Raw genomic sequence first — 13,153 nt, 5'->3', positions numbered from 1 at the left:
TGGACCCCATAGACTATAATGGGGTCCGTGTATTTTCCGAGCAGTATCCGCACGTATCCTACAGAGAGAAAAGTGCTGCTTGTATTATTCACTTATGAAGAAACGTTCTATAATTAGAGTTATAAATAAAGTTGTTATCTTAATTATCTGTAATTCATGTTTATGTCTTAGAAAGTTACCTCCCGGTCTAGCTCTTCAATCACGGTGATGTTTCCATGGATGGGGTCAATGGAAAAATAACGCTTTGATCCAGGTTCAAAGGTTAAATCATAAATTACTGGATAGCCTTCAGGATCAGTGCCATTCAACGTGTAGATGTAGGTACCTATAGAAAAAAACAAAGGGTAACAAAGTCATATATCGTAAATTGAATGCATGTGACAAAAAAAAAATGATACTGCTTAGTATGCCTTATGTGCAAGACTACAAAGTTGTAGACATACAGCAGTCATCATGGAGTTAAATTTAATCCCCGCTCTCCCTGTCAATCCAGTCCATACTACAGCAGATACATTAATATTGTTAAGTTTTAAACATGTTTGCAAAGTTCAACTTATTAATTTGCTTAGTTTCCTCCAAAAAATGTGCCAATATTTAGACATACAGTCCTATGAAAAAGTTTGGGCACCCCTATTAATCTTAATCATTTTTAGTCCTAAATATTTTGGTGTTTGCAGCAGCCATTTCAGTTTGATATATCTAATAACTGATGGACACAGTAATATTTTAGGATTGAAATTAGGTTTATTGTAGTAACAGAAAATGTGCAATATGCATTAAACCAAAATTTGACCAGTGCAAAAGTATGGACACCTCAACAGAAAAGCGACATTAATATTTAGTTGATCCTCCTTTTGCAAAGATAACAGCCTCTAGTCGCTTCCTGTAGCTTTTAATTAGTTCCTGGATCCTGGATGAAGGTATTTTGGACCATTTCTCTTTACAAAACAATTCAAGTTCAGTTCAGTTTGATGGTCGCCGAACATGGACAGCCCGCTCTCAAATGATCTGAAAACAAAGATTGTTCAACATAGTTGTTCAGGGGAAGGATACAAAAAGTTGTCTCAGAGATTTAACCTGTCAGTTTCCACTGTGAGGAACATAGTAAGGAAATGGAAGACCACAGGGACAGTTCTTGTTAAGCCCAGAAGTGGCAGGCCAAGAAAAATATCAGAAAGGCAGAGAAGAAGAATGGTGAGAACAGTCAAGGACAATCCACAGACCACCTCCAAGAGCTGCAGCATCATCTTGCTGCAGATGGTGTCACTGTGCATCGGTCAACAATACAGCGCACTTTGCACAAGGAGAAGCTGTATGGGAGAGTGATGAGAAAGAAGCCGTTTCTGCAAGCACGCCACAAACAGAGTCGCCTGAGGTATGTAAAAGAACATTTGGACAAGCCAGCTTCATTTTGGAAGAAGGTCCTGTGGACTGATGAAACAAAGATTAAGTTGTTTGGTCATACAAAAAGGCATTATGCATGGCGTCCAAAAAAACAGCATTCCAAGAAAAACACTTGCTACCCACTGTAAAATTTGGTGGAGGTTCCATCATGCTTTGGAGCTGTGTGGCCAATGCCGGCACCAGGAATCTTGTTAAAGTTGAGGGTCACATGGATTCCACTCAGTATCAGCAGATTCTTGAGAATAATGTTCAAGAATCAGTGACGAAGTTGAAGTTACGCCGGGGATGGATATTTCAGAAAGACAATGATCCAAAACACCGCTCCAAATCCTCAGGCATTCATGCAGAGGAACAATTACAATGTTCTGGAATGGCCATCCCAGTCCCCAGACCTGAATATCATTGAACATCTGTGGGAAGATTTGAAGCGGGCTGTCCATACTCGGCGACCATCAAACTTAACTGAACTTGAATTGTTTTGTAAAGAGGAATGGTCCAAAATACCTTCATCCAGGATCCAGGAACTGATTAAAAGCTACAGGAAGCGACTAGAGGCTGTTATCTTTGCAAAAGGAGGATCTACTAAATATTAATGTCACTTTTCTGTTGAGGTGCCCATACTTTTGCACCGGTCAAATTTTGGTTTAATGCATATTGCACATTTTCTGTTAGTACAATAAACCTCATTTCAATCCTGAAATATTACTGTGTCCATCAGTTATTAGATATATCAATCTGAAATGGCTGCTGCAAATACCAAAATATTTAGAACTAAAAATGATTAAGATTAATAGGGGTGCCCAAACTTTTTCATAGGACTGTATTTATGGTGCACACTGTTGCATTAAATCCAATACCTTTGCCATAAGCCTCACCCCTTCCTTGATAGAGTCGAGTTCAGTTCAGTGGGTTGTGTGCAAAAGCCCTTACAACAAAATTCTGTTGCATTCTGAACCATTCTGAACCATTCCATTCTGAAATTCTGAACCATTCCAAAACATTTGGAACATATCCAGAACTTCTAACTTTTATATTGTCCATGTCACATAAAACTTGTTGATTTTGTTAAACTTTTTGACCCCTCTTACTCATTACCTTAATGTATTCGTGGCAGGCAGTTTATTTCTTTTGGTTTGCAATAGTTTGGTCTTTACTGTAATACTAATAAATCTTCGATGCATGAATCTTCTGTTAGAATTGTAAGGGAAAAACCAAAATTTTTGCCATATTAAACAGAGGAGGATTAAAGACCCCAATAATGCAATCCATCCAAGAGTCATGATTATATTCTATGCAACTCTGTAGGGCAAGATTCTGGTTTATGGTTGCTATGCTTTTCAGTCAATCTTTGGGTGGGTTGGTTCAGCTAGTCAGTGATTTGAGATGCAGAGCCGATTAGAGATTTACTTCCGCATCCAGTCAAGACTTCTGACACTTACCCCCTGCTTGTGATTCTGGTAATTTTCTAGACTCTGTGTTTTTAGAACTTACTCCCAGTACCTTCCCCTGTTTCCTGCTCTTTCCTTAGTTTATGGATTTTGGTTTGCTCTCCCTTTTGCTGATTTGGCTTTATCTGTGACCAAATGGACTTGATTGTGGCCTGTACGCTCCTGGTTTTTGACCCTGTCTTGTGTATTAATATTGCCGCAATTGGGTTCCCACTCTGGCCCTTAGCTTATACCTGTTTTCTAGCACCTTGTTCTAGGGTTGAAATCCGGGTTCTGAACAAGTCCATTCTATCTTGCGTTGAGCTCCTGTGAATACCTGGGGGTGACTTTAGACTCTAAGTGACTACAGCGGTGTAGGATTATACGTAGCTTGTTTACTTGATGTCTTCTGATCCTGGCACTTAACCACTGTGCATTAGCAAACTGCTTATATAGGGATTATATTACCTTCTGGGAATTGCGTAACCAGTTCTCGTGCCATAATTATTATTGTTTATTTATGTAGCGCCATTAATTTCATGGTACTTTTACATCAAGAATGGGTGTCAATTACTGCAAATAGATGTAATAGTACGTCATGGTAAGGGCCCGTTCACATCTGCGCCCGGTCTCCATTCATGCAGGTTTTCCGTTTCCTGCACAAAACAGAGGCAGGAGACGGAAACCTGCAGGACTCTTTCAAACCCATTCATTTGAATGGGTTTGAAAGATGTCCGGCCGTGAACGCCGGGGAGCGTTTTGTGCTCTCTCCCGCGAAACCGTTTTTTTTTTTTTTTTTAAACGGACACAGAGTTGGACATGCAGTACTCTGTGTCCGGTTTAAAAAAAACTGTTTTGCGGCAGAGGGCATAAAACGGACAGCTCAGAACGGACTTCCACCAACTCAGAAGCTGAAGGAGTGCCATTGAAAGCTGGTGTTAACTATAAGAACCCACCTTACATATTAACTTTTCACCATCCGCTGTACATTCACATTATGCCCCTTGATAAATTACTTGAAGGGTATAGATTTCAAAATGCTGTCACTTCCCATAAGATTTCACTTTGCTGGCACCTTAGGGACTCTGCAAATGTGACATGGTAACTGAAAAATTGTGCTGAAAAACAATCTAAATCAGTGCTCCAAAAGACACATAGCACTCCTTCCCTTCTGCATCCTGCTGTGTGCCCAAACAGCAGTTTATGCCACCTATATGACATTGTTAAATGGGTATAAACTGCTGTTAGGACACAGAGCAGAGCATAGAGGGAAAACTGCGCTATTTGCTTTTTGGAGCACGGATCTCGATAGTTTGGTTTTTGGACGCCATGACTAGAGATGAGCGAGTAGTATTCGATCGAATACCTGGCCGCCATAGGAATGTGTGTAAGCGGTCGAACACCAAGGGGTTAAGCGCATCGAATATAGAGCCCCTGAAATGCTAGTAAAGTGGAATCCCCTGACACGTGACCTCATTTTGGAAACTATGCCCCTGAGTCAATTTTCCCATGGATATAATGAGCATTTTTACACTCCACATGTTGCATTAAAGGGATTGTCCCATCTCAAGGATCCTATACTAGTAGCTTATGTAAATTAAAGCCTTTTCTTAAATATATTGCTTTAGAAATTCTGCTTTGTTCTCCTGCTATGTGAATTTATTCCTCCCATTGTTTATACTGCATTGCTATAACCACGGACCTGGGAGATAGGACGAGTGATGTCACCTACTCATTGCCAGCAGGACAATGCTATTTGCTGCCCATTCACATTTTACTCAGGCCAGGTATGGTTGAAAATCCATGTGAAGTGAATCATCACAAAAACTGCCTCTTACACTAAAACAGGTGCAAAAGGCTTTCCCACAAACCTCTCAAGATTTGTTTCATTTTGGGTTCCAGTGGTTTAGGACCAAGATTCTTTGCAGGTCAAACGAGTTTGGTATGAACACAGTGTAGAATACTGTAAGGGTTCCTAGGAATCTAACTGTCCAATTTCTAATTCTCTAACGCAAACACAGTTTGTCAGTGTTTCTGGAAAAACGGATGGTGATCAGTGAATACAAACTCTGACTTTAACCACAGACTTCGCTACCACTTGCTTTTACATATTTAACACTTAAAGGGATTCTACCACTAAAACACATTTTTTTCTAGTTACCACGTCGGAATAGCCTTTAGAAAGGCTATTCGTCTCCTACCTTTAGAAGTGCTCTCCGCCGCGCTGTTCGTTCAAAATACCGGTTTGTACCGGTATGCTAATGAGTTCTCTCGCAGCGATGGGGGCGTCCCCCATCGCAGGAGCAGCGATGGGGGCGTCCCCATTGCAGCTCGAAAACCGACCGCAGCGCCGCCTCTATGGTCTTGCGTATCCTCCCCTTGCTTCTTCAGCGTCCTGTCGCACGCCTGCGCAGTACGCTCTGTTCGGCGAAGATTGCCGAACGTACTGCGCATGCGCGAAATTGCGGTCCCAGCCATAGTGTGGGCACTGCACTGCAATTTCGGGCTATGCCAGGGCCTCAGGGAGGGCGGCATTTTTGGTTACCTAAGCCAGTCCAGGACAAGCTGTCCTGGACTGGCTTAGCACCGAGCAGTCGTTTGGGGAGGCCACTGGAGCACCGCTGCTCCAGCAGCCTCCTCTCACGCTCAGGCAAAGAGCAGGTCATCTCTGTGCCTGCTCTCTGCCGGCGAACGGCGCTAAGTCCCGCCCCTTGTACTTTGTCACGCCCCTCCGCTCCGCCACGCCCCCTCCGCTCCGCCCTCTCCTCCCGGCGGGGAAGGGGGCGGCTTTCTGTAGTTCGCCTCGTGCGGCGAAAGGGGCAGGTTCGCCCCTGACGCCGGGTCTAGTCAGAGAGCATCCCTCTGGCCCTTGTATCCTATTACAGGAGGCGTCCTGAAAGCCTGGCAAAAAGAGAGCAGCACTGTTCCGATAAAAAACACACCTCCTTCACCTGTCTGGCCTGCCCCTCCTTCCCTCCTGTGTCGCTTCATTGCAAGATCTGAGAGGCAGGGAAGGAGGGGCGGGCCAGACGGGTGAAGGAGGCGTGGTTTCAAGCTTGCCGAGAAAACCACGCCTCCTTCTCCCGTCTGGCCCGCCCCTCCTTCCCTGCCTCTCAGATGTTGCTCCTGCAATGAAGCCACACAGGCAGGGAAGGAGGGGTGGGCCAGACGGGTGGAGCAGGTGTGTTTTCAAGTTTGCTTAGAAAACCACGTCTCCTTCACCCATCTGGCCCGCCCCTTTTTCTCTTCTTGCATAGCTTCACTGCATGAGTGAGATCTGAAATTAGATTTGATCCTATTTCTTTCTATAGTATTTCTTCTGACATCCACCACATTAGTTTGGACCCTGAATGCCTCCTAACATCAGAATGAAAAATACAGCATGTTAGGGGCCACACGGTGGCTCAGTGGTTAGCACTGCAGCCTTGCAGCGCTGGAGTCCTGGTGTTCAAATCCCGCCAAGGGCAAAAAACTATCTGCAAGGAGTTTGTATGTTCTCCCCATGTTTGCATGGATTTCCATCCCGTATTCCAAAGACATACTGATAGGGAAAAAATGTACATTGTGAGCGCTATGTGGGGCTCACAATCTACATTTAAAATAAAATAAAAAATACAGCATGTTGTGGGTGTCTCTTTCCATCCATGGATGCCAACCCTATGCACAAAGTGCATGAAACAATTTAAATTAAAACAACAGGGCATGAGAAGTCCAGTTTTTCAGTGGTATTAGCATGTACAGCTGATGGCACCAAACGAAGACCAATAATTATTTTCTTATACGGCAAGTATATCCCAAAGTCTATATTTTAACTGTAACAGTCGGGGCTTGCTACTGTATATAGTTCCCTTTCCTTTTGTAGCCATTCTTGATTTTGGCTCAAAAAACCACTACAAAATCAACAACAACAAAAAAAAGCTGCGTTTCTGCAAAGTGGGGCCTCAGCCTTAAACAATCTTTGGACAGATCAAACTGCTCTATTGCAAAACAGTCAGACAAAATTAGATATTCTTTGTGTTCCAGCCCACACAACTTTATGTACTGTAAGTGATATAAGCTCTGTAAGGCGTCCAACCTACCACTGACTACTGGACGAGATGAACTGCCAATTATTTGGTTTAGTTAAGAAACAAATAATTGGGACTATTCTGGCCGAACCTGGTTCTTGACAAATTGGTTATCCCACTACGACCTGCACCAGACAATGAAATATAAATAGTTCTAATGAATTGTCCATACAATCCATAACAATAAGACAATAGGTAACAGCTTGTTAGCAGTTTCCGTGTAGTAGCTAATGGCCTTTCCCGGATACAGAACACTATAGCTGCTTCTGTCTACTGTCCTGCCAGCTGATCTGACCATTAACCTTATGACATGGTTGTTTCAGACAGCACTTTCATGGTAACCTCTAACCCTTTCTTTATCCAATGTCCCCCTTTCTGACTAGCCATACAGAGGGCACAGGGATATATGTCATAATCAAAAATAACTAAAGGGAGTCTGTCACCAACACAGTTACAGAGATCAGGCTCACCTGAATATAACTCCCCATGCAAATTTGTGCCTCCCCTGCAAAGATATTCATTTATTTCACAATATGCAAATGAGAAATCTGGAGCACTGATTACAACTCCATTGCTCCGAAACGCAACACCGCACACAGCTCTTTCCCTCCTCCCATATTTAAGTGACAGGGTCAGGGAGCTACGCTGAAGTCTCACTTGGACCTGTGTTGGCTCTTCTGGGACAAGGCAGTTTGGCTCAAGACGGCTCATGTGCATATTGTAAAATAAATTAACATAAACATAAATAAATATAATGGACATTGCATAGTGTGACAGTAAACTGTGGCAGTAAACATGGCCACACAAATACCAGCAAATGGTGGAGCATCACAACCTCTCTTTACTGTTGCTCCACCATCTCAGGGTATTAGTGGTCATAGTCACTGCTTCAGAAATCCTGTCAGACTGACACAAAGCCTGAACCGAGACCAACAGTGGTAATCCATACCCCACTCCATCCAGCCCCACCACCACCTTCTCTGACAGCAGGAAACCCATCCAGGATGAGTTATACATAGAGCCATGCAGTGGTAGCCATTTTATCCACAAAAAACAAGGCTACAGACAGCTATCATGGCAGGTCTTCTGACATTCTCTTTTAGGGTTTTTGTTGGCTATTTCTATTCAATAGATACCAATTAGGGCTCATTCACACAGGGCAAGAGGGGGCGGATTTTGGCTCTAAATCCATGTCAGAACCCGCCCCCTCACAGCAGCACCCTCTGGACTAGGCCCATTCATTTGGGCCTACTCCGGAGTGGGAAGCCATGACTGTTGGAAACCGCGACAGTCGTGCTAGGCGCATTTTGGCCCTATTGTGACGCGGGAAGCCGCATCACAATGAGGACCAAAACCTGTTAATCTGTGTGAACTAGCCCTTACACTTTACAATAATGACATTCCTTGAATATGAAGTGAATCATACTGTATTAGTCCTAGTGTTGTGTTTCTGTCAAAGATGGGTAACAATCAATATGGCCACCAATGCAACTCACACAGAAATTTTTACCCAGCTCACTCATGGCTTAACCAGACTGATTTGTTTTTTCATAAACTTAATAAAACGGAAAAAAAAACCTCACTCCATATCCTAAAGCCATGTCATAGTATTGTGTGAATGAGATACCGCCACCTGAGCCAACAACTTGCAGAAGTGTCATTATGCATCTATTCCGTGTACTTAATAATATAAGAAATATCGCCTGTGTTGTATACAGCAAAACCAATATGTTTTAGAAGAACATTTCAGGAAAACTGTAAAATATTATAAAAGCACCGTAATATGCCCAGTGCAGGGTCGGAGGAGAACACCCAAGACATTTGCAGGGCGCATCCGTCCCTTTAAAAAATAAACTGTGATCTACAATTGTAGTCACTAAGCCAGTAATTGATGAGTAAAGGATTGACATCACCGTTGACATCTGTATGCGCAATCCAAAGCACCATAAATATATATACATATACAGTCCTATGAAAAAGTTTGGGCACCCCTATTAATCTTAATCATTTTTAGTTCTAAATATTTTGGTGTTTGCAACAGCCATTTCAGTTTGATATATCTAATAACTGATGGACACAGTAATATTTCAGGATTGAAATGAGGTTTATTGTACTAACAGAAAATGTGCAATATGCATTAAACCAAAATTTGACCAGTGCAAAAGTATGGGCACCTCAACAGAAAAGTGACATTAATATTTAGTAGATCCTCCTTTTGCAAAGATAACAGCCTCTAGTCGCTTCCTGTAGCTTTTAATCAGTTCCTGGATCCTGGATAAAGGTATTTTGGACCATTTCTTTCTACAAAACAATTCAAGTTCAGTTAAGTTTGATGGTCGCCGAACATGGACAGCCTGCTCTCAAATGATCTGAAAACAAAGATTGTTCAACATAGTTGTTCAGGGGAAGGATACAAAACGTTGTCTCAGAGATTTAACCTGTCAGTTTCCACTGTGAGGAACATAGTAAGGAAATGGAAGACCACAGGGACAGTTCTTGTTAAGCCCAGAAGTGGCAGACCAAGAAAAATATCAGAAAGGCAGAGAAGAAGAATGGTGAGAACAGTCAAGGACAATCCACAGACCACCTCCAAAGAGCTGCAGCATCATCTTGCTGCAGATGGTGTCACTGTGCATCGGTCAACTATACAGCGCACTTTGCACAAATAGAAGCTGTATGGGAGAGTGATGAGAAAGAAGCCGTTTCTGCACGTACGCCACAAATAGAGTTGCCTGAGGTATGAAAAAGCACATTTGGACAAGGCAGCTTCATTTTGGAAACAAAAATTGAGTTGTTTGGTTATAAAAAAAGGCGTTATGCATGGCGTCCAAAAAGAAACAGCATTCCAAGAAAAACACATGCTACCCACTGTAAAATTTGGTGGAGGTTCCATCATGCTTTGGGGCTGTGTGGCCAATGCCGGCATCGGGAATCTTGTTAAAGTTGAGGGTCGCATGGATTCCACTCAGTATCAGCAGATTCTTGAGAATAATGTTCAAGAATCAGTGACGAAGTTGAAGTTACGCCGGGGATGGAGATTTCAGCAAGACAATGATCCAAAACACCGCTCCAAATCCTCAGGCATTCATGCAGAGGAACAATTACAATGTTCTGGAATGGCCATCCCAGTCCCCAGACCTGAATATCATTGAACATCTGTGGGATGATTTGAAGCGGGCTGTCCATGCTCGGCGACCATCTAACTTAACTGAACTTGAATTGTTTGTCCAAAATACCTTCATTCAGGATCCAGGAACTGATTAAAAGCTACAGGAAGCGACTAGAGGCTGTTATCTTTGCAAAAGGAGGATGTACTAAATATTAATGTCACTTTTCTGTTGAGGTGCCCATACTTTTGCACCGGTCAAATTTTGGTTTAATGCATATTGCGCATTTTCTGTTAGTACAATAAACCTCATTTCAATCCTGAAATATTACTGTGTCCATCAGTTATTAGATATATCAAACTGAAATGGCTGCTGCAAACACCAAAATATTTAGAACTAAAAATGATTAAGATTAATAGGGGTGCCCAAACTTTTTCATAGGACTGTATATATATATATATATATAAATATATGAATCAATACATGACCATTGACTCAAAAAAAAAATAAAATAAAATAAATAAATATATATATATATATATATATAGTACAAGTAACACTTTTAACATTGTCATAGCAAACACACTGCACTGACCTACTGGGGTGTCTTCAGACAGGCTAAAGAGAGCCATATTCCCATTCTTGCTTTCTGGTCCGTTGTCAAAAAAATAGGGGGCATAATTGGTTTGCACTGCAGAACACAAAAATATACATTATATACTAGTAAAACCCACAAAAGTGATCACTACACTATAGAAACAGGTCAGCCGAAAGTAACTAAGACCCCACAAATCATTACAACGTGGGCCTATACTCTGTACTAATGTTGATGAGAGTGAATGTGACTATGCTTTGTGTATATAATAAAAACTATATATTGATCCAGGGTTTTTATATTGACTGCCAGATTTGGAGTCGGGAAGGAATTTTTCCCCTGAAATAGGGCAATTGGCACGAGCCTCATTGGGTTTTTTGCCTTCCCCTGGATCAACACTGTAGGGGACTGTAGGGTTATAGGTTGGACTTGATGGACTAATGTCTTTATCCAACCTCATCTACTATGTACTTCACTTCACATAGCCAAGTCACAATTCTTTACATCGTTAGTCTCTTTTTCTATGAAACGGTCTCAAAGACATTTAAAGAAGTGATAAAACATCATTAAGCTGTCCGGAAACCAGTATAACGCGTCCGATAACAGAACGATTCCCAATATGCACTAACTATATTACTTGACACTTTGTATGTGCGATTCCTTTTGAACGTAACAATGACTATTTATGAGAAAGCACTAAGCGAATGTTAGAACCAGCAGAAACGACTGGAAATTTGTTCTGATCGTATATTGCAATCCTATACAAACAACACAAAGTACGAACAGGACCTGAGACTATATCCTAGATTTGCCCTGCAGACTGACCGGCCAGTATTGCCTTCTGACTTTTGGAATCCATTCCCTATAAACCCAATTTTAAAATAAACTGAAGAACAGGCCCCTCCATTCTAAGAGGCTAAACCCCCTCCCATGTGCTGCCTCGATAAAGACGGATTAGCTTTCCCGTACTGTCAGTGTCTCTGCTTTTCTTTTACGTCTTGGAAATAAGGTAAATTTCACTTACCTGCTAGGCAAATAGGAAGCAGAGACAAAAGAGAAGAGGTTGTAAAGTGGCAGACATACTTCATCGCCAAGAGCAGAGCTGTCACTTTCTTTCCTGGTGCTTTGCTAGAATTTTATTTTAAAGCTGTGCAGTGGTTGGTGCCATTCAGGACAATGTAAGGACTCTCTATGCAAGGGGAGGTAACAGATGCTAAGATGCTAATCCGATGACACATCTTATTTTTCTCCTGCCTACTATCTAATTAGACCAATTAACTTGCGAGGAGCTGAGGGAATTCTCTTCTTTTTTTTTTCTTTAAAGTAAAGAAACTGCCCAAATCCGAGGTTTTTTTTAGAATAAAATATTGTACATGGATGTGATTTAACACACATTTATGTGATCTATACTGGAGATACGCGTTTCACATTTCCATTTTAACAAGGTTTTAAGTTTTTAGTTTTAAATTGAGATATTTTGATTAAAAAAAAAACTAAATGAAACCCCTTACAGTGACGCTAAACCCTGAAAAATACTGGAAATATGTCACTTTTTTATTGCAGATTTTTAGTACGTCTCAAGTAAATGTAGCGGCTTTATAACTCAGGTGCCCTGAGCCCATTTTAACCCCTTAGTGCAATAATTAGTTTTAGCTTAAAGGCCGGGACCACACGTGGCATGCTGCATTTTACAGTCCTTGCAGAAAGATATGGTTGTGGTTTCGGAAATCGCAGCATGTCAATAATAACTATGGAAATGCCCCATACACATGACAATATGGGGCGGGGCAAAACTGAGGACGGCTCCTATTCCTGCCTGTTTTGTGGCCCATGCTCAGTGTCATTCGTGTGCCGCTTGTACCGATTAATCATGACCTTGGCTTTGTCATGCACACATGGTCTTGTGAATATAGCTTTAGGCCTCGTTGGTAATCCGTTTGGGGAGTCCGCATGAGGACCCCCCTGAATGGACTACCGAACACCTCAACAACCCCATAGACTATTATGGGATCCGTGTGCTTTCTGCATGGAACTTGCGGACAGAAAAGTAGTTCACAATCTACTTTCTTGTCCACATGATTTGTGCAGAGACCATGTGGAAAGCACATGGACCCCATTATAGTCTATGGGGTCAGTGTGCTTTCACTGCACACCGCTTGCCAATGCGTTCAGTTGTCCATTTGGAAGTGATCCTCATGCGGACTCCCCAAATGGATTACGGACGCAGATGTGAACGAGGCCTTATACTCACCTTGCCTCACTTCTCATGGACATCTTTGTGATATATGGTAGTACCCCGCCATCCTCTTCTTGCCCTCTAGCTGATGTCACATGTCCCATGGTAAATACTCTGGGGTTTGTGAATGGGTCTTGGCAACCATATGGGGCTCATCAACGTCACATTGCTGGGTCAAAACATCAACACGCTCCACATGTCCCCAGGCAGTGTAACATCAGCCAAAGGCCGGAAGGACGTTGGGGCCAAAGATGCCACAAGGATGTCCAGGAAAGGTAAGGCAAGGTAAGTATTACTGTTTGTTAAGTTGCTGCTTC

At 42.2% G+C, this 13,153-nt stretch overlaps 1 protein-coding gene across 2 annotated transcripts in view; it reads right to left on the bottom strand.

Annotated features, from left to right (window-relative positions):
* Positions 1-11,855, bottom strand: part of CDHR1 (cadherin related family member 1) — a 50,349-nt gene extending 38,494 nt beyond the window's left edge. The window contains exons 1-3 of one of the 2 annotated variants that reach the window (XM_075257838.1): positions 11,625-11,855; positions 10,601-10,696; positions 180-325 (exon numbers count right to left, since the gene is read on the bottom strand). In XM_075257838.1, the coding sequence (XP_075113939.1) occupies positions 180-325; positions 10,601-10,696; positions 11,625-11,688 (306 nt within the window). In that variant the 5' untranslated portion in view covers positions 11,689-11,855. The remainder of the gene's footprint in view (positions 1-179; positions 326-10,600; positions 10,697-11,624) is intronic. The other variant, XM_075257837.1, reaches the window with a different exon arrangement.
* Between the last annotated feature and the right edge of the window lie 1,298 nt (positions 11,856-13,153).

Source organism: Leptodactylus fuscus, chromosome 10, assembly GCF_031893055.1.
Source record: "Leptodactylus fuscus isolate aLepFus1 chromosome 10, aLepFus1.hap2, whole genome shotgun sequence".
Taxonomy (NCBI): Eukaryota; Metazoa; Chordata; class Amphibia; order Anura; family Leptodactylidae; genus Leptodactylus; species Leptodactylus fuscus.
Note: the sequence above shows the minus strand (reverse complement) of the source record. Positions and strands in the feature narration are given on the sequence as shown.